At 48.0% G+C, this 25,477-nt stretch overlaps 1 protein-coding gene across 2 annotated transcripts; it reads right to left on the bottom strand.

Annotated features, from left to right (window-relative positions):
• ACBD3 (acyl-CoA binding domain containing 3) lies at nt 1–25,477 on the bottom strand. Of its 2 annotated transcripts, none has more exons than XM_073556388.1 (8): nt 25,375–25,477; nt 9,202–9,343; nt 8,217–8,357; nt 6,113–6,271; nt 5,578–5,752; nt 4,412–4,613; nt 3,952–4,236; nt 1–2,987 (listed from the first exon to the last, which is right to left on the bottom strand). In XM_073556388.1, the coding sequence occupies exons 1-8, from the start codon at nt 25,439–25,441 to the stop codon at nt 2,776–2,778; spliced, it is 1,383 nt and encodes a 460-aa protein (XP_073412489.1). In that variant the 5' UTR covers nt 25,442–25,477; the 3' UTR covers nt 1–2,775. The 2 variants fall into 2 exon arrangements, with proteins under 2 accessions (XP_073412489.1, XP_073412488.1); XM_073556387.1 differs by lacking the exon at nt 25,375–25,477 and adding an exon at nt 25,101–25,368.

The following is a 25,477-nucleotide window of genomic DNA, read 5'->3' as shown; positions in this document are numbered from 1 at the left end:
GATAATTCCATCTTTAATGAGGAGAAACGTAAATTATATTAAGTAAAATTTACAGTGTAAGACATTTCCTTCCAACAAACCGATATCACAAAGTAGAGGAAATATACAGAGGACAGGATCTGCGTGACCATTAATCTGCGTGACCATTAATCAGCGCGACCATTAGAGGAATCTCGAGAGATTTTATTCCTTTAAAATTGCACTTGTTCATTTATCACTGAACAGCTCAAAGGAAACGAGATGGGGGGGCTCACAGGGAAACAAAGGGTTAACGAGAGGATGAAACACGGTGCAGAACCGACAGCAGGAGCCGGTGACATTCGCTGCAGGTATAACACACTGACACCCTGCAAAGGCTGCGGTGATTCGGGGTGACGGCAGAGTAACGGTGAGGGTAAGTACACATGAGCTGCTGCTGCTCTGCGAGAGCTCACTGATGGAGATACTTTCCAGGGGCAAATTCAATATTGGAGCAGGCTGTAGAGCGTCTCCTGGTGACCTGTCCACCTTTCCAAATCGTACAAAATTCTATGCTAATTTATTGATATATCTTTATAAAGACTTAACACACTGACGACTCACAGCCACCACTAAGGGGAGTAACAGCAGAGGCGACCTCTAGTGGTGGCTTCAGGCAGCACACAGCTCTGTGCATACAGGCATACCACAGAACGCCCTCTAGCAGTGGCTGCAGCCAATGCATGGCTCCATGCATACCACAGAACGCCCTCTAGCAGTGGCTGCACCCAATGCATGGCTCCATGCATACCACAGAACGCCCTCTAGCAGTGGCTGCAGCCAGCGCAGAGCTCCGTACAAACCACAGAACGCCCTCTAGTGGTGGCTGCATCCAGCGCTGAGCTCCATGCATACAGCATACCACAGAACACCCTCTAGTCGTGGCTGCTGCCAATGCATGACTCAGTGCATACCCCCTCTAGTGGTGGCTGCAGCCAACGCTTGGCTCCATGCATAACGCTCTGTAGTGGTTGCAGCCAGCGCAGAGCTCCGTACAAACCACAGAACACCCTCTAGTGGTGGCTGCAGCCAACGCATGGCTCTGTGCATACCACAGAACCCCCTCTAGTGGTGGCTGCAGCCAACGCATGGCTCTGTGCATACCACAGAACCCCCTCTAGTGGTGGCTGCAGCCAACGCATGGCTCCATGCATAACGCTCTAGTGGCTGCAGCCAGCGCAGAGTTCAGTGCATTCAACAGAACACCCTCTTGTGGTGGCTGCAAGCAGTGCATAGCTCCATGCATACAACATACCACAGAACGCCCTCTAGTGGCTACAGCCAGCGCAGGGCTCCATGCATACAACATATCGCAGGCGCCCTCTAGTGGTGGCTGCCGGGAGCAAAGTCCCAACACCCGACATGTAATGTTCCTTATAAAAGGACACGTATACAATACCTGCCATACCCAATGCAGAGCAGAAACCCATCTACCCGGCTCTGTACTGTGACCGGTCTGCTCCTCACCGTCATAATCTCTACAACCTGTATGTAAATGTCTGTGCATTAAACACTACAGCTCATAGTATAATTCGCAGGGGCAAATTTTGTTCAACCGTTCAGTTTCTGGGAAAGCCAAGTGATGACTGTTCCCACAAAAAAAAAATCTGCCATCTCCTATGGAAAATGTATGGTGGCCGTATTCTGCCATCATCCAGTTCATTGGACGCGATAAACAAAAGCGAAAGCCTTCATAGAAAACAACAGAAATTAAATAATGTATTAGTGCAAGTCAAACTAAAGTCAAGAGGTGATCAGGGCATGCTGGGAGTTGTAGTTTCCCAACAGCTGGAGACCATTGCCCTGCGGCTTCTATATCCTACCCTTATACGGCAACGAGGCATCATTCAGGTAAATGCCAGTATCACCTCCAGAGCTGCAATCGTAAATCTGCCAGATTCCTCCTAGCTTCTCAGGCTTCAGGAAGCCACCACACCCGCCCTGTGGCCTTACCCCTTGTCGGCTCATACGGCGCATGCTCCACTCTGTGTTACATCAGGGGCGGTGTAGCGTTTCCACCAGAACTGCAGATCACACCGGACAGATTATTCCATATGATTATTATTATTATAAACCATTTCTCATTTGTTACATATTTTACATGGTACAAGATCAGACAAATCAGACAGATGAGAGAACAGAGAAGAAACTGTCACCACTCCCCTCTCCTGCCCATTACAGACGGCTGATACCAGAGGGATAACGGCACATTTCAGATTTGCTCTGACATAGCGGAGGAGGAACCGTCCATATTTTGGGGCCTGCACTGACACTGAGCTACCTGCGCGTGGTACAGAACAGCGCAGACCGATGGAACACGTGGTCTCTTACCCTTTGACCAGTCTTGAGGGGGCGCTCACTACCCTGGTACCCAACACAAAGGTGCCGACGACCGAAGATGCCCTCCCTCCTCGATGACGCTTCTCTTGCGCGTTCGTCTTCTGAACAGATCATGAAATGCCCCCGTGTGGGCGCACATAAAATATAATAATTAAAAATCCCAAACAAGTGCGAAAAAAAACAAAAGAAAAAAACAATAGTGCAGGCGCAGCCAAATTATGTTTAACCCTTTTCACGGTCACCAATCAGTGACGAAGAACGGGTTAAATCACAGCACTCTGAATTAGTGTCGGCCGCCAAAAGGAGAGATAAGGAGGCAACAATTCTCGAAAAGGATCCAGCTCAAGTGATCGACTCGCTGCCCTGGGCCCTCCCCCTGACCATGGGCCCCTCCACCCCTGACCGCGGGCCCCTCCTTTATCTAGTATAATACACTCTGTAGTACACAGATTTTGAACGCCACAAGGAATAAGAGTTGTCAAATTTGAGCAGATAGACCCCCCGGCCAGGGTACTGGTGGCTGCCAGCGTACACCTCTTCGTGACAATCCCGCCTGTAGACCGGCACAATCTCATCCAGCTGAGGCTTGTTGGCGTTCTTTTTGGCTTTCTCTTCGTTGTTGGGATTCTCTGTAACGAACAGACAAGTCAGGAGTGAGTCTGGGATACAAAAGTGGGACAAGTTATGGTCAAGAATTGCAAAGAGCTAAAACAGAAGCATAAAGGGGTCTTCCGGCAATTTGTCAGAAATCAGCGGTCTTGCAGAAATCCCGCAGGGCGATTCATGATCTGATCCGTTTTCGGTGCAGTTTTACTCCATCTACACTGGGTACAATTGAAAATTTGCTGTTTTTTTTTTTTACAAGCGATTTGCATTTCATCCCTTATTAAAAGTGATCTCTGAGGGATTCTTAATTCTACAGTTTACAGCACATTGCCTAGGTTACCGGCCACCTCTACAATCTATCGGTGGTGACAGATTTCTTGGGTAAGGAGAGCACGCTTGCAAACTGTTCACTTTAAACCCAGAACAAGCCACTTTGAAGCTGGTTCTGGCCCTTTTCCCCTCTGCGGAGGCAGAGCTTCTCTAATAGTCTCATTGGAGAGCGCAAAGTTTAAGACCAGCGGCTCAACCATCCCACCAGTCTGATAGGTCAATCTTCAGGAGCGTTCTGCTGCCCAGACAAGCAGGAGGTCGGGGGAACTGTGCGCTCATGAAGAATAAACCCTTTAATCAGTGTCCCACTGAAGGGCATAGGGGAGAGGATCCTGCTGCAGCCAGTAACTTTGCACCCAAAGGTCGTCTATTGCTCCATCAAGAGCGGTATGGTGTTCGGACATCTTAGAAGTTGTCGCTTTGCAATTATTTGATGACCGCTCCCCTTATATGTCAACTCCCTACTTAATGCCCTATTAAAGAAGCCGAGAGAGACCCTCCCCAGGGAGCACATTGTTGGTTATTGATTTCCCGGGGGAGCTCGATGACCACTCGGTGCATCTCGTTACGCCCAGACCTCCTCAGGACAAGGGGGTGAGACGCTCTGAACACCGGCTGCAGTATTTATGGCGTGCAGTATGGTAATAATTGTACTACCTTCGTCCTCCTCCTCGTCCTCACTGGACTCGCTGACGTGGACGCTCACAGCTGTGTTTGGGGAGTCTGTCCATTCAAAGTAAACCCCAAAACCAATGTCAAAGTTATCTGTGGCAAACTCCCAGAAAAGATAGGAGCCCTCCTCGTGTGTGGGGACCCGGACTGTGACCACCTCTCCTCTTCCGACGGTGATGACAGAATCCGCATCCTGACGGATCTTCTCTTTGAAGTCTTTAATTTGGGGTCTTGTCCACATGGAAGGAGCAGCAATGACCGGCGTGGACTCTACAGAGAGGGGGAAGCAGAAAAATAATGACCAACAATAAAACATTACCCCATGTAGGAATCTGCTCGGCCTCAAACATCATCATGAAAGGAAAAGACCCCAATGTCCAGGTATACGATTGCCCACCCAACAGACCCTGCAGACCCCAACTCCACTGGTAACAAAGGATCACACCTTTAGGCCCATTCTCCAGCAGGTCTTCCAGCGGGTCGGCCTCCAGTTCTGTCTCTGCGCTGTCTATGTGTGGGTGGGTTTGTCCGTTGACCGAGGGGGGCTCCCCGGAGCCGGTGATGCTTCCCATGTTCATCTTGGATGGAGAACTGACTGGGGAGCTGGTTCCTGCCGAAAGTGCCTCCTGCTGCTTCTGTAAGGCCGCCTGTAAAAGGAGGGGGGGGATATCAGAAGATGCGAGAGGGTAACACCACCTCATTTATGAGCATCTCTTCATTGCTTCCTGCTGAGCTTACATTAGTATGCAACAAAGCAAATCTGCAGTGTAAAGCATGAAGGGAAGAACAAAGAAACTTAAAGGGGTATTCCCATCTCCAAGAGCGATATCTCAATATGTTGCAGGTGCAATAATAGCAATATTAGCGAATATCTCCAATTATGTATATTGTATAGTTCTTCTGATTCCCTATGTCTCTTACCACCACTATCAGCTGTCACTATATGAGTGGTTGTAAACGTGGGATAACTAAGCTACTGCAATACCCTGCACATAGGGTAAGCGACACTGCTAATCAGAAGAACTATACAACAAATCTAATTGGAGATATTTGCTAATATTATAATTACACCTACCACATATTAGGATAGGATCCTGGAGATGGGAATACCCCTTTAACTTCTAATGAGGCAGCGTTTCAGACTACCACCGGCTCCAACAGACGATGCACACAAGACAGACTACATCCCATCTATAAATGCAACATCAAGAAACAATTAAGCCAGATTAGCAATGAGTGGAAGGTGCAGGTTTTTTTTTTCCTACATCAAAACCTGATTTATTTTTCCTGTTTTTTTTCCCCCCCACTTATCGTTGAAGGAGATTTTTATTTTTATTTTTTAGTTAATTCTCTACAAAATGTGCGATTTTTTAAAAGCATTTTTTCAGGCTCTACAGAAAAAAAAAACCCAACAAATTTAAACCAAGTCTTTACACGCACAGTGGCCATGAGTTTTCATGAAAGCCTGATCCACTTTGCTCAAACTGTTAAACACAGTGGATTTTCTGTGCAAAAAAAAAAAAAACAACACAAAACCCTATAGCATTGATGCTACGTGGGAACATAGTCTTACGGGTAAGTGCAGCGATGCTCGGGGGTCTGCGCGTCTACCTGTTGCTGGGCGAGCTGCACTTGGTACAGCTGCTGCATGTACTGCTGGTAGTGTTGTTCCTGCAGCTGTCGGATCAGGAGCTGCTGCTGCTCGAAGTTCCCCGGGTACTGCTGTGCTGCATACTGCTGAAACTGCACCGCCGTCTGCGAGTTCAGGGCGGCCATGATCTGCTGCCTGCAAAAAAACAAACAAAAAAAAAAAAACAGTATTTGAGACACACAAGCACGGTCCGGCCCTGATGCTGAGGAGCTGCGCAGCTTTTAGTAGTTTGATGGATTTTTTTTTCCCAGTAAAATGAAAGTGACTGCAGCATTAAACATGGACGGTGCCCTGAGGGGCTGTGTGGACCCCACCGTTGGGGACCCTACTTTATGCAGCCTCTGACAGGAGTCTTTGTCTGGGAGAAGATGCACCAGCACTGCATATAACAGACTGCCCCTTCCAATATGGTTCGTACTATGGGGGTCCTATATGAGTGACCCACCCAAAAATACACTTTAAGAATGACGAGGGTCTTCCGATGGGAGTACTTACTTCTGTTGTTCCATTCGAAACCTTTCATCCTCCGCTCGCATCCTCTCCTCCTCCTCTCTCCGCAGCCTCGCCTCCTCCTCTTTCCTCCGCTTCTCCTCTTCTCGCAGCAGCCGCTGCCGCTCCTCCTCCTCCCGCCGTCTCCGTTCCTCCTCCTCTCTCCTGTAAGGTAAGCAGACGGACGCTTTACAATAAACTGCGTGGGACACAACATTTACGGCAGCATCAACCATTCCCACTTCCTGGGACTTATCGTCCGGTCCGTTATCCCCTCGGGCCCTACACACCGGCTGCTCAGTAACCCCATAGAAAAGACATAATCACAGCCTCCAGCTTTACTGGAGTATGAGGTAACCTGAAATAGACCTCATGTCTGCTCACTCTCGTACTAGTGTTTTGTCCCCCATGCTTTACACTGCAGGTTGGATTCTATGTATTGAATTTAGTCAAAGTTTAAGCATTCCGGCGGCTTTATATTAATGATATAATGAGGACTTGATTCAATATAAGACAGAAATTTTATATAATAGACCCCTAAAAATCACATTTTCTTGGCCCATGACTCCCTCACTGCTCCCGTGCCCACACTCTGGCGGCCATCACTCTTTTTTCTTCATGCAGCGATGATATAACACAATCCATGTGACTGCTGCAGCCGATCCCTGGTGTTTACGGTCTCATACTGTACATGCTCTGGCCAGTGATTGGCTGCAGCAATCTCATAGATGGACGTGACGTCATCCCTGCAGGATACACATGGATAATGGAGGACCACCAGTGCACCAGCAATAGAGCAAAGGGAGGATTTAATGTCTATTTAAATGGGGGGAAAAAAATGCATTATTAACTTTTTCTAGTTTTGGAAAAAAAAAATGATTTTCGGCTGCAGTTTTTTGTTTTTTTTTAATGGAAAACGCATTTAAATCATCAGACGACTCCTTTAAGGGTAGGTGCAGGCTGTCAGTAATTGGCAGCGCTCTGGATGCAGCACATGTCCGCTGCCGGCTACTGAACGCAGATGAATCCGCATGTGGTCACTGAATGGTGGGATAGCCGTGAATGCAAATATAACTTAATTCTTTAAAAATAAAAACTTAAAAGTCAAACTACAGAACGAACATAAAGAGAGAAGAGAGAGAGGCAGAGGTTCCACGTAACGGTTATATGGTGATCGTATAAACCTTTTATCCTTTTTTGTCGCTCGCTCCCTGTACAGTGCAAATCGCAGTGATGGCAGCTTATTACGGTAACCAGCTTTTTTTTGCCAATCACATATATGATATAAGACGTACATGAACTCCGTCCGTCTCTTATTACAGCACAGTAAGACGTATATAGTCCAAGTATTGCACATATAGAGTGATTCACATATCAATCATGCTTAGTAGCACTGCGGCACTAAGGCTTCTTTTACACTTGCCGTGTTTTTGCAGCCCCAATAGATTTCTATGGAGCCGCAAAGACAGCCGTCAAAAATACATCGGAGCGCCGTGTCCCGTTTGGCCGTATATACGGCCGTGAAAAAATATCAAGCTTGCTCGATATTTTTCACGGCTCACGAACACGGCCTCCATTTAAATCAATGGTACCGCCAGAACAACGGTAGCTTGTTTTTGCGGTTCACCGTATTTGCAGATCGCCGTTTTTTTCCCCCTGCAATTTATTACAACAGGGAAAAAAGGCCAATCCAAGTAGGTTTTTTGCGGCCCGTTTTTGCGGGAGACTGCAAAAATCACGGCAATACGGCCCGCAAAAACGGCATGTGTAAAAGTAGCCTAAAACATTAATAATCAGTCATTTCTCCAAAATATCTAGCAGCCTCACAAAATTGCATGACTAAGGCTACTTTTACACATGGCGGGTTTTTTGTGATGTTGATCATCGAACTTGTGAGGTAGCGGCTGCCACTAACCTCTGCTATAGACATGCAGGACCACGGTCCGGCGTCCACAGCCACTAGATAATAGCCCAGCAAACCATCCTCTACTTATCAGCATCATTTAATAGAACCGAGCTGCAATACCAGACACAACCTGTGGACATGTGTGGCACTGTTTCAGGAGGTAACGCCACAGACGCTGAGTGTACGGATTGGAGGGCTTTGTACCTTTTTCTCTCCTGCTCTTCTTTCTCGATTTTATGGGATGTGACGTACGTGGAGAAGAGATGGCAGCATCTGTTCAGGAGGGTGACAAACTCCGTCATGGCTTCCTGCTTGCTCATGTTGCCCAGAGCCGCCCATTCTTTCCTGAGACGAAGAAAACGTGTGAACGACACTCAAGAGGGAGCAGAGGCTGCTAGGAAGAGGTTAATAACGCGCCGTTCATCGGTTTCATGTAAATTTTATGCTGAGAATGGCCTGCAGTTTCCTATTAAACTTTGCATTTCATTGGCAAGATCTCTGCTTGCTGTCAGTGAAGGAGAACATCCCTGTTTATATCCAAACGCCTCTTCTCTACTAAAACTTCCACAGCTGAGGCTTTGCTACAATACTACCTGCTCTGGAGCGGCCGGACACGTGCGACTAAATGTTAACTAAAGTCCATAAACATTGCAGACGATTAAAAATTCTCTTGCCGTTTTGAGTATACAGCTCCCATGCAGATCTATGTGTCCTCATGGATAAAAAAAAAAAAATATATATCTAAAAACCAAACCCAAACTCTCATCCAGCCGTCACGTTCTGGACTTCCAGCTAAACTAAGGAAACTTCCCAGCAAGTCTTGATTTAAAATCACTTCCCGTTTTGTGTATGCAGCTCCTATGCGGTTCTGTGCTTGCTCATGGTTATTGAGCTTGGTTTTTTATTCTTATTTTGGACACAACAGATTGATGAATGCTCAGGATGTAAAATCTTTTGCCGTTTTGCGTATACAGCTCCCATAAATGCTCGTGGTAATGGAGGTTCATTCAAATGTACAAAGGCAAGATTATACGTATGGTTCATATGTGGTCTGTAACCATGGAGACACACAGATCTGCATCAGAGCTGTATACAAAATGGTAAAATATGTCAGGTTACATAAAATGTGGCTACCTTTTTTTTTTTATAGGAATGGGATTATATGAAACAAACCACACGGCATCATTACCTCCTATCGTTGCCCAGGACATCGAAGAAGCCGACTTCGGGGCAGGTGTCTGGGTTGTACGGTCCCAAAAGGACTTGTTTGTGCAGAGCCACCAGTCTCAGCTTCTCCTCGTAGGTTGGATGGAAAGCTTTCCCGTCCTTCTCTGTAAAAAAAAATAAATAAAAAAATTAAAAAAAAAAACAGCAGGAAAATGGTTACGAGACCCATCACTGAGACATTTACTGTACACCTCTGTATTGCTGACATAACATGTACAAAACTGTGTGTGCCGCCATATAATGCTCCAGAAAAAACTGTGATAAGACCGGTGACAGGACACTAAAACCGAAATAAAGGCACCTGACCCCAGTAGGCAGCAATCAGACGCTGCGATATGGAGTAACAGAATACAATCCACTTTTCAGTAGTTGGACCCAGGAGGTTAAAAATCTATTCATACAGGGCGTTTTTTTATTTTTTAATACCATGTAAAAATCCCTGAATCGGACGCTCTTTTCCATTTTGCGCTGCTTCGCTCCATCGCAGAGATATTCACTATTTTCCATTTGAAGAGCAGTATGTGAAATCTCTGTAGTGCACTGCTGTCTTTTCTGCTTTCAATCCCAAATAGGGAGAAGATCTAGCAGTCCAGTGTGCGATCACTGGCAGCATCTTGGAGGGAGGGGGTGAAAGTACACACTTCCCAAATGAGACTGCGAAGAAATGCAAAGTTGGGCTGCAAAACAGAGATTTCACATACTGCGCTCCAGAAGAAACAAATGTGAATATCTCCGCAATGGAGCGACGCAGAGCAAAACAGAAAAAAGCAGCAGAATCAGGGAAGTTTAGAGGTTTTATTTTTATCAGATATTTAACTCAGTTTTTGTTTGCAAATGTATCTGTAAAATTACAGCCTGGTTTCCCTGCAGGCCTATAGAAAGCCACATCAAATATCATGATAGTGTGCTGTGTGCCCAATGATAACGGCAGCTCTGCTATAACGGACAGTGTGTATCTATCAATGTACGAGCTCTATCAGCAGTAGTAACAGAGATAACGCAGATTCTGACTATCTGTGTAATCTTAATCTAACTGAACCCAGGAAACATTTCCGCAGTCAAAAGTCACAATGGAACTTTATTCGCTGCAAAAATGGAAATTTTCTGAGCTTTCCAACATGCTATATGTCTCAAATGCTTCACATTTCAAGATCTCTGTTTGCCGGCGGTGATGAAGACTTGTACTGACTCAGAGGCTATGTTCACATGTTGCGGTTTTTTTTTTTTCCAGACTTATTTTTTATGCAACTTTTCAGCTGCGTTTTAAAGTACCAGCAAAGTCTATGAGATTGCACAAATCTCATGCGCACAGCTTGTTTTTTGGTCCTCAGTATTTTGTTCTTTCAGAATTTTTTCTCCTATCAAAAGCAACAGTTAAGTGAAAAACGCAGAAAAACACAGTTATCAGGTTTTTCTGCGTTTTTAGAGAAAAAAAAAAAATCAGATAACAGTATGTGAAACCCATTTATTTTTGCTATGAGAAGGACGAAGTCAGTGGTAAAAAAAAGTCAACCTGCAAAAAATATACGGTAACTACAGTTCTTACCAATTTTTTTTGACCTATCCAAAATAAAAAAAAGGCAAACAAAAAGGATGTGTGCGCATTAGCTAGTTGGCTCAACGCAAAAAAAAAAAATTACGAAATGTTTCACATTGCCTACAAAGAACTGTTTAGGAGATCCCAGATTTCGAAATACCGATTGAGAACATAAAGTCTAAACAACTGAAAAAAAAAGTATGTTAAAACCCTTGCACTTTATGGCCTAAATCCGGAAAATGAGCAAAAGAGCGATTATCTTTCAGTGTAAATGCAACTTTAATTGGATCTTGGCAAAACAACAAAAGCGAAAAACTGAACTCCTCACATCTGAATTTTCCATCATTAATAGCTTCTGTCTCTGGGATGGAACAACAAACTCGGCGTCCACAAAAAAATCCACAACCACTTACACGATGCACAAAAATACTATAATCTCAGAATATCATACAAATTCCCCAACAGTACAAAATTCATAAGTACAAGAATATAGCTACTATAATACTGCCCCTATGTACAAGAATATAACTACTATAATACTGCCCCTATGTACAAGAATATAACTACTATAATACTGCCCCTATGTACAAGAATATAGTTACTATAATACTGCCCCTATGTACAAGAATATAACTACTATAATACTGCCCCCTATGTACAAGAATATAACTACTATAATACTGCTCCTATGTACAAGAATATAACTACTATAATACTGCTCCCTATATACAAGAATATAACTACTATAATACTGCCCTCTATGTACAAGAATATAACTACTATAATACTGCCCCTATGTACAAGAATATAGTTACTATAATACTGCCCCCTATGTACAAGAATATAACTACTATAATACTGCCCCCTATGTACAAGAATATAACTACTATAATACTGCTCCTATGTACAAGAATATAACTACTATAATACTGCTCCCTATATACAAGAATATAACTACTATAATACTGCCCCTATGTACAAGAATATAACTACTATAATACTGCTCCTATGTACAAGAATATAACTACTATAATACTGCCCCTATGTACAAGAATATAACTACTATAATACTGCTCCTATGTACAAGAATATAACTACTATAATACTGCTCCCTATATACAAGAATATAACTACTATAATACTGCTCCTATGTACAAGAATATAACTACTACAGTCATATGTAAAAGTTTGGGCACCCCTATTAATGTTAACCTTTTTTCTTTATAACAATTTTGGTTTTTGCAACCAACAGCTATTTCAGTTTCATATATCTAATAACTGATGGACTCAGTTATATTTCTGGATTCAAATGAGGTTTATTGTACTAACAGAAAATGTGCAATCTGCATTTAAACAAAATTTGACCGGTGCAAAAGTATGGGCACCCTTATCATTTTCTTGATTTGAACACTCCTAACTACTTTTTACTGACTTCCTGAAGCACTAAATTGGTTTTGTAACCTCATTGAGCTTTGAACTTCATAGCCAGGTGTATCAAATCATGAGAAAAGGTATTTAAAGTGGCCACTTGCAAGTAGTTCTCCTATTTGATTCTCCTATGAAGAGTGGCATCATGGACTCCTCGAAACAACTCTCAAATGATCTGAAAACAAAGATTATTCAACATAGCTTTTCAGGGGAAGGATACAAAAAGTTGTCTCAGAGATTTAACTTGTCAGTTTCCACTGTGAGGAACATAGTAAGGAAATGGAAGAACACAGGTACAGTTCTTGTTAAGCCCAGAAGTGGCAGGCCAAGAAAAATATCAGAAAGGCAGAGAAGAAGAATGGTGAGAACAGTCAAGGACAATCCACAGACCACCTCCAAAGACCTGCAGCATCATCTTGCTGCAGATGGTGTCACTGTGCATCGGTCAACAATACAGCGCACTTTGCACAAGGAGAAGCTGTATGGGAGAGTGATGCGAAAGAAGCCGTTTCTGCAAGCACGCCACAAACAGAGTCGCCTGAGGTATGCAAAAGCACATTTGGACAAGCCAGTTACATTTTGGAAGAAGGTCCTGTGGACTGATGAAACAAAGATTGAGTTGTTTGGTCATACAAAAAGGCATTATGCATGCGCTGTATTGTTGACCGATGCACAGTGACACCATCTGCAGCAAGATGATGCTGCAGGTCTTTGGAGGTGGTCTGTGGATTGTCCTTGACTGTTCTCACCATTCTTCTTCTCTGCCTTTCTGATATTTTTCTTGGCCTGCCACTTCTGGGCTTAACAAGAACTGTACCTGTGGTCTTCCATTTCCTTACTATGTTCCTCACAGTGGAAACTGACAGGTTAAATCTCTGAGACAACTTTTTGTATCCTTCCCCTGAAAAGCTATGTTGAATAATCTTTGTTTTCAGATCATTTGAGAGTTGTTTTGAGGAGCCCATGATGCCACTCTTCATAGGAGAATCAAATAGGAGAACTACTTGCAAGTGGCCACTTTAAATACCTTTTCTCATGATTTGATACACCTGGCTATGAAGTTCAAAGCTTAATGAGGTTACAAAACCAATTTAGTGCTTCAGGAAGTCAGTAAAAAGTAGTTAGGAGTGTTCAAATCAAGAAAATGATAAGGGTGCCCATACTTTTGCACCGGTCAAATTTTGTTTAAATGCAGATTGCACATTTTCTGTTAGTACAATAAACCTCATTTGAATCCAGAAATATAACTGAGTCCATCAGTTATTAGATATATGAAACTGAAATAGCTGTTGCAAAAACCAAAATTGTTATAAAGAAAAAAGGTTAACATTAATAGGGGTGCCCAAACTTTTACATATGACTGTATAATACTGCCCCTATGTACAAGAATATAACTACTATAATACTGCTCCTATGTACAAGAATATAACTACTATAATACTGCCCCTATGTACAAGAATATAACTACTATAATACTGCTCCTATGTACAAGAATATAACTACTATAATACTGCCCCTATGTACAAGAATATAACTACTATAATACTGCTCCTATGTACAAGAATATAACTACTATAATACTGCCCCTATGTACAAGAATATAACTACTATAATACTGCTCCTATGTACAAGAATATAACTACTATAATACTGCCCCTATGTACAAGAATATAACTACTATAATACTGCCCCCTATATACAAGAATATAACTACTATAATACTGCCCCCCTATATACAAGAATATAACTACTATAATACTGCCCCTATGTGCATAAATATAACTATATGTCCATAAGGCATGGCTAGAAATCACATACAGAGATTAACCAGATCACGTCTGGGATGCAGAAGAACCCACAGATTAAGGCACAGGAGAAGTTGGAGAACGCTCTACGGAGCAGGAGGGCACGGGAAGATGCCGGTATGTTGCAGGAGGAGGCAGAGTCGCTTGGTTGGCAATAGCCCTATATCATGAGGACTCTAGATTCGCAGTTGTCGCCTCTTGCATTGCGGTTATTGCAGCCGTCTAGAGATATGGTAACAGGTACAGAATTACATTTATGTCCTGACATCAGGTGCAAGGTGTTGAGCTGAGAATTTACATTGGACACCAGCTCCCTTCTTTATGGTCCTTACGGCCTTATGTTTCAGCCCTTTTAGCCGTCGCTGACTTCTGTGTTGATATCAGTGGGACACTGGACTGCAGACACTTGTGTCATCCTATACCGGCTGGCAGGGATGACCGCCGGCCCCCGCAGCACATTACTGCTCATGTCTGGCAGTGAACTCCCTGTAGCCTCCCGCTGAGCCACACTGAAAAATAAATGAGTCACGCTCCTCTGCGAGACGACATCTTGTAACCTCAGTACGGCGGTAGAATCTCAGGATAATGGTCTGATCAGCATCATCACTTACTAGAGGTGATGAAGAGCCAGGTCAGCAGGGGTGAAAAAAATATAGTCATGATTCTATGTATCTAAAGGGAATAAAATATAATAGACTGCTCAAAAATAATACTGTCAGGATCCACAGTAGACCCCACTTATTCCATGTCACAGATGGAAGGTCCCCACAATCCTTTTGCACAGGTGAACAGCCCCCACAATCCCTCATTCACAGGTGGATGGCCCTCACAATTGCCCATTCACAGGAGGACAGTCCCCCACAATCCCTGATTCACAAATGGACAGCCCCCCACAATCCCTCATTCATAGGACAGCCCCCCCACAATCCCTCATTCATAGGAGGACAGCCACCCACACTCATTCACAGGACAGTCCCCCACAATCCCTCATTCACAGGTGTACAGCCCTCCACATTCCCTCATTGACAGATCTACGCCCCCCCACAATCCCCTCATTGACAGGTGCACAGCAACTCAAATCCTTATTCACAGGTGGATGTTCCCCCCACAATCTCTCATTCACAGGTGGATGGTCCCCCCACAATCTCTCATTCACAGGTGGATGGTCCCCCCACAATCTCTCATTCACAGGTGGATGGTCCCCCCACAATCTCTAATTCACAGGTGGATGGTCCCCCCACAATTTCTCATTCACAGGTGGATGGTCCCCCCACAATTTCTCATTCACAGGTGGATGGTCCCCCCACAATCCCTCAGTCACAGGTGGATGGTCCCCCACAATTTCTCATTCACAGGTGGATGGTCCCCCCACAATCTCTCATTCACAGGTGGATGGTCCCCCCACAATCTCTCATTCACAGGTGGATGGTCCCCCCACAATCTCTAATTCACAGGTGGATGGTCCCCCCACAATTTCTCATTCACAGGTGGATGGTCCCCCCACAATTTCTCATTCACAGGTGGATGGTCCCCCCACAATTTCTCATTCACAGGTGGATGGTCCCCCCACAATCTCTCATTCACAGGTGGATGGTCCCCCCACAATCTCTAATTCACAGGTGGATGGTCCCCCCACAATTTCTCATTCACAGGTGGATGGTCCCCCCACAATTTCTCATTCACAGGTGGATGGTCCCCCCACAATTTCTCATTCACAGGTGGATGGTCCCCCCACAATTTCTCATTCACAGGTGGATGGTCCCCCCACAATCTCTCATTCACAGGTGGATGGTCCCCCCACAATCTCTAATTCACAGGTGGATGGTCCCCCCACAATTTCTCATTCACAGGTGGATGGTCCCCCCACAATTTCTCATTCACAGGTGGATGGTCCCCCCACAATCCCTCAGTCACAGGTGGATGGTCCCCCACAATCCCTCAGTCACAGGTGGATGGTCCCCCACAATTCCTCAGTCACAGGTGGATGGTCCCCCCACAATTTCTCATTCATAAATGGATGGTCCCCTCACAATTTCTCATTCACAGGTGGATGGTCCCCCCACAATTTCTCAGTCACAGGTGGCTGGTCCCCCCACAATCCCTCAGTCACAGGTGGATGGTCCCCCACAAAATCCCCTACAGTCATGACAGGTTTATGCATTTGGAATCAGTGGCTCAGTGGTTAGCACTGTATGATGGCTCAGTGGTTAGCACTGCGGCCTTGAAGCACTGGGGTCCTGAGTTTAAACCCCACCAAGGACAACATTTGCAAGGAGTTTGTATGTTCTCCCCTTCTTTGTGTCGGTTTCCCCCCCTCACTCCAAAGACATAATGATAGGTCATTGTGAGCCCCAAAGGGACAGTGGTGATGATGTCTGTAAAACAGTGGAATTAATGGCGCCGTAGAGGTGAGTGAAATAAATAAAACCAGTTGCAATCTCAGGCACTGAATGCGGAGGGCGAAGAGCACAATGTGACGAGTCCGGCTTTCTAGTTGTCAGTGTGACCTGATTTCGTTCAGCCCTGCTTTATGAAACTTACATCTGGAGAATGAGAGTTGTATTAAGCGCTCGTTGTGTTTCCAGAACAATAACGCCGGCTGTATTTCTAGATGGATAACGAATAACTGAAAGTAGAGGATAAATCCCCCCTGGACAAGTCTGTGGGGCAGCGGCCCGCGTCCAGATGACTGCAATCACTTGTACCGAGGCATCACTGCTCGCTGGCGCTCTGAATCTAGGGTAATGAGATGGAAAAGAAATGCCGCCACAAGGATCCCGGATCCTCCATTTATCACACAGGGAGGGGGGAATAATTGTGGAAGCTACAGGGCAAAGTGCTATTACTAGGGAGGCAGACACCAACTGCGAGGCAGAGTCCGCAGTCAGCCATTCATCAGTGGTGGGAACCAATATGGTCTCCATTATACGACCGGCTGTAGAAAAACGCACAAGTATACCCCGCACCCACCACAGCAGAAACAAACCCCAATCACAAAACTGAAAAAAAGCAAAATTAAATTACCGACAAAAAATTTTTGAAAAAAACAGTCAATATCAACAGCCGGCGCTCCGCACAGGGTCACGATCTGCTGAATTCAACGACCTGTAACCTGTGAATGGAGATAAATTCACCGGACAAAACTTACTGCCCAATAATACAAAATAGAATAAAATCAGCCAAAAAAGAGCAACTACAATAACAGTCATCCGAAGAGATCGCCATAAAGAAAGGACTCCATAGAGGAGGTGTCCCGCGCGGTGCAGTATATAGAGGAGGTGTCCCGCGCGGTGCAGTATATAGAGGAGGTGTCCCGCGCGGTGCAGTATATAGAGGAGGTGTCCCGCGCGGTGCAGTATATAGAGGAGGTGTCCCGCGCGGTGCAGTATATAGAGGAGGTGTCCCGCGCGGTGCAGTATATAGAGGAGGTGTCCCGTGTAGTATATAGAGGTGTCCCGTGCGGTGTAGTATATAGAGGAGGTGTCCCGTGCGGTGTAGTATATAGAGGAGGTGTCCCGCGCGGTGCAGTATATAAAGGAGGTGTCCCGCGCGGTGCAGTATATAGAGGAGGTGTCCCGCGCGGTGCAGTATATAGAGGAGGTGTCCCGCTCGGTGCAGTATATAGAGGTGTCCCGCGTGGTGCAGTACATGCAGTATATAGAGGATGTGTCCCGTGTGGTGTAGTATATAGAGGATGTGTCCCGTGTGGTATATAGAGGATGTGTCCCGTGTGGTATATAGAGGATGTGTCCCGTGAGGTATATAGAGGATGTGTCCCGTGTGGTATATAGAGGAGGTGTCCCGTGTGGTATATAGAGGTGTCCCGTGTGGTATATAGAGGAGGTGTCCCGTGTGGTGTAGTATATAGAGGAGGTGTCCCGTGTGGTGTAGTATATAGAGGAGGTGTCCCGTGTGGTGTAGTTTATAGAGGAGGTGTCCCGTGTGGTATATAGAGGAGGTGTCCCGTGTGGTATATAGAGGATGTGTCCCGTGTGGTATATAGAGGATGTGTCCCGTGTGGTATATAGAGGATGTGTCCCGTGTGGTATATAGAGGATGTGTCCCGTGTGGTATATAGAGGATGTGTCCCGTGTGGTATATAGAGGATGTGTCCCGTGTGGTATATAGAGGATGTGTCCCGTGTGGTATATAGAGGATGTGTCCCGTGTGGTATATAGAGGATGTGTCCCATGCTGTGTAGTATATAGAGGAGGTGTCCCGTGCTGTGTAGTATATAGAGGTGTCCCGTGTAGTATATAGAGGATGTGTCCCGTGTGGTGTAGTATATAGAGGAGGTGTCCCGTGTGGTATATAGAGGAGGTGTCCCGTGTGGTATATAGAGGAGGTGTCCCGTGTGGTATATAGAGGAGGTGTCCCGTGTGGTATATAGAGGAGGTGTCCCGTGTGGTATATAGAGGAGGTGTCCCGTGTGGTATATAGAGGAGGTGTCCCGTGTGGTATATAGAGGAGGTGTCCCGTGTGGTATATAGAGGAGGTGTCCCGTGTGGTATATAGAGGAGGTGTCCCGTGTGGTATATAGAGGAGGTGTCCAGTGTGGTATATAGAGGAGGTGTCCCGTGTGGTATATAGAGGAGGTGTCCCGTGTGGTGTAGTATATAGAGGTGTCCCGTGTGGTGTAGTATATAGAGGTGTCCCGTGTAGTATATAGAGGAGGTGTCCCGTGTAGTATATAGAGGATGTTTCCCGTGTGGTATATAGAGGATGTGTCCCGTGTGGTATATAGAGGAGGTGTCCCGTGTGGTATATAGAGGAGGTGTCCCGTGTGGTATATAGAGGAGGTGTCCCGTGTGGTATATAGAGGAGGTGTCCCGTGTGGTATATAGAGGAGGTGTCCCGTGTGGTATATAGAGGAGGTGTCCCGTGTGGTATATAGAGGAGGTGTCCCGTGTGGTATATAGAGGAGGTGTCCCGTGTGGTATATAGAGGAGGTGTCCCGTGTGGTATATAGAGGAGGTGTCCCGTGTGGTATATAGAGGAGGTGTCCCGTGTGGTATATAGAGGAGGTGTCCCGTGTGATGTAGTATATAGAGGTGTCCCGTGTAGTATATAGAGGATGTTTCCCGTGTAGTATATAGAGGATGTGTCCCGTGTAGTATATAGAGGATGTGTCCCGTGTAGTATATAGAGGATGTGTCCCGTGTAGTATATAGAGGATGTGTCCCGTGTAGTATATAGAGGATGTGTCCCGTGTAGTATATAGAGGATGTGTCCCGTGTAGTATATAGAGGATGTGTCCCGTGTAGTATATAGAGGATGTGTCGCGTGTAGTATATAGAGGATGTGTCCCGTGCTGTGTAGTATATAGAGGATGTGTCCCGTGCTGTGTAGTATATAGAGGATGTGTCCCGTGCTGTGTAGTATATAGAGGAGGTGTCCCGTGCTGTGTAGTATATAGAGGAGGTGTCCCGTGCTGTGTAGTATATAGAGGAGGTGTCCCGTGCTGTGTAGTATATAGAGGTGTCCCGTGCTGTGTAGTATATAGAGGAGGTGTCCCGTGCTGTGTAGTATATAGAGGAGGTGTCCCGTGCTGTGTAGTATATAGAGGAGGTGTCCCGTGCTGTGTAGTATATAGAGGAGGTGTCCCGTGCTGTGTAGTATATAGAGGATGTGTCCCGTGTAGTATATAGAGGATGTGTCCCGTGTGGTGTAGTATATAGAGGTGGTGTCCCGTGCTGTGTAGTATATAGAGGTGTCCCGTGCTGTGTAGTATATAGAGGATGTGTCCCGTGTAGTATATAGAGGAGGTGTCCCGTGTAGTATATAGAGGAGGTGTCCCGTGTGGTGTAGTATATAGAGGTGGTGTCCCGTGTGGTGTAGTATATAGAGGAGGTGTCCCGTGTGGTGTAGTATATAGAGGTGTCCCGTGTAGTATATAGAGGTTGTGTCCCGTGTAGTATATAGAGGATGTGTCCCGTGTAGTATATAGAGGAGGTGTCCCGTGCGGTGTAGTATATAGAGATGTCCCGTGCGGTGTAGTATATAGAGGAGGTGTCCCGTGCGGTGTAGTATTTAGAGGAGGTGTCCCGTGTGGTGCAGTATATAGAGGAGGTGTCCCGTGCGGTGTAGTATATAGAGGAGGTGTCCCGTGCGGTGTAGTATATAGAGGAGGTGTCCCGTGCGGTGTGCGGTGTAGTATATAGAGGAGGTGTCCCGTGCGGTGCAGTATATAGAGGTGTCCCGTGCGGTGTAGTATACAGAGGATGTGTCCCATGCGGTGTAGTATATAGAGGATGTGTCCCGTGCGGTGTAGTATATAGAGGTGTCCCGTGTGGTGTAGTATATAGATGTGTCCCGTGCGGTGTAGTATATAGAGGAGGTGTCCCGTGTGGTGCAGTATATAGAGGAGGTGTCCCGTGTGGTGCAGTATATAGAGGTGTCCCGTGCGGTGTAGTATATAGAGGAGGTGCCCCGTGCGGTGTAGTATATAGAGGATGTGTCCCGTGCGGTGCAGTATATAGAGGATGTGTCCCGTGTGATGTAGTATATAGAGGAGGTGTCCCGTGTGGTGTAGTATATAGAGGATGTGTCCCGTGTGATGTAGTATATAGAGGATGTGTCCCGTGTAGTATATAGAGGATGTGTCCCGTGTAGTATATAGAGGAGGTGTCCCGTATGGTGCAGTATATAGAGGAGGTGTCCCGTATGGTGTAGTATATAGAGGAGGTGCCCCGTGCGGTGTAGTATATAGAGGAGGTGCCCCGTGCGGTGTAGTATATAGAGGATGTGTCCCGTGCGGTGTAGTATATAGAGGAGGTGTCCCGTGCGGTGTAGTATATAGAGGAGGTGTCCCGTGCGGTGTAGTATATAGAGGAGGTGTCCCGTGCGGTGTAGTATATAGAGGAGGTGTCCCGTGTGATGTAGTATATAGAGGATGTGTCCCGTGTAGTATATAGAGGTGTCCCGTATGGTGCAGTATATAGAGGATGTGTCCCGTGTGGTGTAGTATATAGAGGAGGTGTCCCGTGTGGTGTAGTATATAGAGGAGGTGTCCCGTGCGGTGTAGTATATAGAGGAGGTGTCCCGTGCGGTGTAGTATATAGAGGAGGTGTCCCGTGCGGTGTAGTATATAGAGGAGGTGTCCCGTGCGGTGTAGTATATAGAGGAGGTGTCCTGTGTAGTATATAGAGGAGGTGTCCCGTGTGATGCAGTATATAGAGGATGTGTCCAGTGTAGTATATAGAGGATGTGTCCTGTGTAGTATATAGAGGGGTCTCTGGTATTTCTTTTGCTCTGGACACAGATCAGTTGAACGTTGGACATTTCTCCATTAGAACAAATTAACTTATTTCGGAATTGATGGCAGCGACGTCTCAGATGAGTTGCGCCCGGGATGTATCCATCATTGTGCACCGCCTCGTTTTCTTTTTACAACACATGTAGGAAGTGGTGAGACCATTGCTGGAGTTTTGGGAGAGGAACATTTGGCCCCGTCTTGTCGGATTCTCGTGGCTCAGCAGTTCTGAATCTTTGATGGATTTCTCGTTGCATAATGCACCAAATGTTTTCTATAAGTGAAAGGTCCGGACTCCCGGCTGACGGTTCATCCCCGCACTGCTGTGATGGAGGCAGTATGTGGTTTACCATTGTCCTGCTGAAATATACAAGATGTTGCCCTGAAGTAGATGTCTTCTGGATGGAGTAGGTGTTCTTCTATCACCTCTATACAGTGCTCAGCTGCTCCTGACATAGACACTAACGCCCCCCAACCATCAGAGATGCAGAACTGTGGAAGAACAAGAAGGACGGTCCCTCTCTCCTCGATAACAAGCGGGATGGTCCCTCTCCGCCTGCGTCCACCCTAAGTCCCATAAAGAATTTCACATTTGGATTCATCCGCCACAGAACACTTTTCCCATTTTGCCTCAGTCCAATTTAAATAAGCTTTGTCCCTGAGAAGACGGCAATGTTTCTTTATTGTGCCAATATACAGCTACTTCTTTGCACCTGTATTCACAGACAGTGATTTCTGGAAGTTTTCCTGAGCCTATGCAGTGATTTGCCTGTTATTGATGCAACGCTGCCTGAGGTCCTGAAGATCACAAGCATCAGATATTGACTATAGAAATGGGAAAAGGAGTTTGTGCTCACCAAAAATAGTCCTGCAAGCCGGTCGTGCCTATGGATCAAATGGCTGACCACCATGTGTAGCAAATAAGAAGAGGAAAAAATCCGGCATTGAAGACTTAATAAAATCCACAAAAAAAACTTTTTTTTTTTCCCTCTTCTCATCAGATACTGACTGTCGGCCTTGTCCCGTGTACACAAATTTCTCCACAATCTCTGATATTATCTGCTGTAGATGTTGGATAGTCAAGTATTTGCAATTTTACATGGAGGAACATTTTCCTGAAATTGCCCCACAATTGTTAGCCGCAGTTGTTCAGATTGGTGACCTCTGACCATCCTTGCTTCTGGGAGACTCTGCCTCTCTCACACACTTTTTTTATACAGTCATTTGAATTGGTGGAAAATTGACCCTCCGGCTGTTTTTCATTAGTACCACTTACTTTTCCAGCCTTTTGTGAATCCGATTCCAACTTTTTTGAGATGTGCAAATACCATCAATTTTTAAAGATAGTTAATTTTTGCAAAAGAAATGGAAAAATGTCTAACAATCCACGACTGATCAGAGCTATGTTCTATGGTGAATAAAGTATTACAGAATGTCCCAACTTGTTTTGGAATCGGGTTTGCATATTGAGGATTTGACGGCTCTCCGACTCTACATAGCGAGGCTTGTGTGTCTTGACACTGGTGGGTTATCGCATGTAGGATCTGACTGATCACGAGAACAAAGTATCACCAGCACTCAGTCACTATATCAGCTCATCTACAGGGAGGCCATGAACAGCGGCTCAGACAGAGTGTAACTGTGGTACCCGATACTGCAGCTCAGCTCCTATAGAAGTGAACGTGTTCTGAGCTGCAGAACCAGAGAACAGCCACTAGACGGAGTACTGATCGGTGCGGTTTTGATCTTGCACATCATTTACCTGCGGTTGTGGAAGCTGCTGATCAGTGTGGCAGTAATCGTACATCTCACCAGATAAGTAGTCGCTGAGGACTTAGGAGGGTGAATCCTACGTCTCTGCTGAGGTGAAAAGGAAGAAGCCGAACCCTGCACGCTGGTCACTGGCCCAACATAGTAGAGCTCAGCGATGTGGACAATAGGTGGAAAACAACCGACACTACAACCCCCCATCATCTCCTAACGGGAAGGCGGATGCGACCCCGGAGCCGCCAGCATTCCCCGTGGAGGGGGTGACGACCCCATCACTGACTGCAGTCCCCAAAAAGAAGAACCCATATCACTGACCGCAGTCCCCGGGCAGGAGGTGGCGACCCAATCCCCGACCGCAGTCCCTGGGCAGGAGGTGGCGACCCAATCCCCGGGCAGGAGGCGGCGACCCCATCACTGACCGCAGTCCCCGGGGAGGAGGCGGCGACCCCATCACTGACCGCAGTCCCAGGGGAGGAGGCGGCGACCCCATCACTGACCGCCGTCCCCGGGGAGGAGGCGGCGACCCCATCACTGACCGCAGTCCCCGGGGAGGAGGCGGCGACCCCATCACTGACCGCCGTCCCCGGGGAGGAGGCGGCGACCCCATCACTGTCCGCCGTCCCCGGGGAGGAGGCGGCGACCCCATCACTGTCCGCCGTCCCCGGGTAGGAGGAGGCGACCCCATCACTGACCGCAGTCCCCGGGGAGGAGGAGGCGACCCCATCACTGGCCGCCGTCCCCGGGGAGGAGGCGGCGGCGACCCCATCACTGGCCGCCGTCCCCGGGGAGGAGGCGGCGGCGACCCCATCACTGTCCGCCGTCCCCGGGGAGGAGGCGGCGGCGACCCCATCACTGTCCGCCGTCCCCGGGGAGGAGGCGGCGACCCCATCACTGTCCGCCGTCCCCGGGGAGGAGGCGGCGACCCCATCACTGTCCGCCGTCCCCGGGGAGGAGGCGGCGACCCCATCACTGTCCGCCGTCCCCGGGGAGGAGGCGGCGACCCCATCACTGTCCGCCGTCCCCGGGGAGGAGGCGGCGACCCCATCACTGTCCGCCGTCCCCGGGGAGGAGGCGGCGACCCCATCACTGTCCGCCGTCCCCGGGGAGGAGGCGGCGACCCCATCACTGTCCGCCGTCCCCGGGGAGGAGGCGGCGACCCCATCACTGTCCGCCGTCCCCGGGGAGGAGGCGGCGACCCCATCACTGTCCGCCGTCCCCGGGGAGGAGGCGGCGACCCCATCACTGTCCGCCGTCCCCGGGTAGGAGGAGGCGACCCCATCACTGACCGCAGTCCCCGGGGAGGAGGCGGCGACCCCATCACTGACCGCCGTCCCCGGGGAGGAGGCGGCGACCCCATCACTGGCCGCAGTCCCCGGGGAGGAGGCGGCGACCCCATCACTGGCCGCAGTCCCCGGGGAGGAGGCGGCGACCCCATCACTGACCGCAGTCCCCGGGTAGGAGGAGGCGACCCCATCACTGGCCGCCGTCCCCGGGGAGGAGGCGGCGGCGACCCCATCACTGGCCGCCGTCCCCGGGGAGGAGGCGGCGACCCCATCACTGGCCGCCGTCCCCGGGGAGGAGGCGGCGACCCCATCACTGACCGCAGTCCCCGGGGAGGAGGCGGCGACCCCATCACTGACCGCAGTCCCCGGGGAGGAGGCGGCGACCCCATCACTGGCCGCCGTCCCCGGGGAGGAGGCGGCGACCCCATCACTGACCGCCGTCCCCGGGGAGGAGGCGGCGACCCCATCACTGGCCGCAGTCCCCGGGGAGGAGGCGGCGACCCCATCACTGACCGCAGTCCCCGGGTAGGAGGAGGCGACCCCATCACTGGCCGCCGTCCCCGGGGAGGAGGCGGCGGCGACCCCATCACTGGCCGCCGTCCCCGGGGAGGAGGCGGCGGCGACCCCATCACTGACCGCAGTCCCCGGGGAGGAGGCGGCGACCCCATCACTGACCGCAGTCCCCGAGGTCAGACCTGCAGGGCTCACTGTCCTGGGGGGCAGCTCCGTTAACACTATGGCCGCTCGTCCCCTGGACCACCACACTCTGACATCGGCGTCATTCACCTTTGAAGAACTTTAGGGCCAGACCGTACAGCTCCTCCAGGCTGAAGCCCCAGCGCTGCTCCAGGCTCGGGGCCTCCGTGTCATCCTGCGGCGGCAGCTCCCGGCTCTGCTCCTCCGCCTCCTCCCGCTCCCCGCCCGCAGCCTCCTCAGGGTCCGGGCTCAGTGTCAGGCCATCAATGGAGACTTCCAGCCGCTCAGCGCTGCTCACCACCGCCATCCTACCCCCGCTCCTCCTCACAGCGCCGGCCACGTCCCGACTTCCGGCTCCACTCACCCAGTGACGCGGGGGCGCGCACGTCGCCTCCGCCGAGCAGGGAGCAATGAGCATGCGCCAAGTTCATCGATGTGGCCGCGCAGTCCTGTCACTAAGGACTAAA

The sequence above is a fragment of the Dendrobates tinctorius genome, unplaced genomic scaffold (assembly GCF_039654945.1).
Source record: "Dendrobates tinctorius isolate UK_male_01 unplaced genomic scaffold, ASM3965494v1 ptg000232l, whole genome shotgun sequence".
NCBI classification, from domain to species: Eukaryota; Metazoa; Chordata; class Amphibia; order Anura; family Dendrobatidae; genus Dendrobates; species Dendrobates tinctorius.
The sequence above is the reverse complement of the archived record's forward strand: the minus strand, read 5'-3'. Positions and strand labels throughout refer to the sequence as shown.

Bases quoted from the DNA above. Each gene is read 5' to 3' on its own strand.
- ACBD3 (XM_073556387.1), bottom strand. From the start codon at position 25,317: ATGGCGGTGGTGAGCAGCGCTGAGCGGCTGGAAGTCTCCATTGATGGC. The intron at 8,358-9,201 runs GTAATGATGCCG...TCTTCGTCTCAG, and splicing joins GTCCTGGGCAACGATAGGAG to GAAAGAATGGGCGGCTCTGG. The intron at 2,988-3,951 runs GTAGTACAATTA...TGTTCGTTACAG, and splicing joins GGACGAGGAGGAGGACGAAG to AGAATCCCAACAACGAAGAG.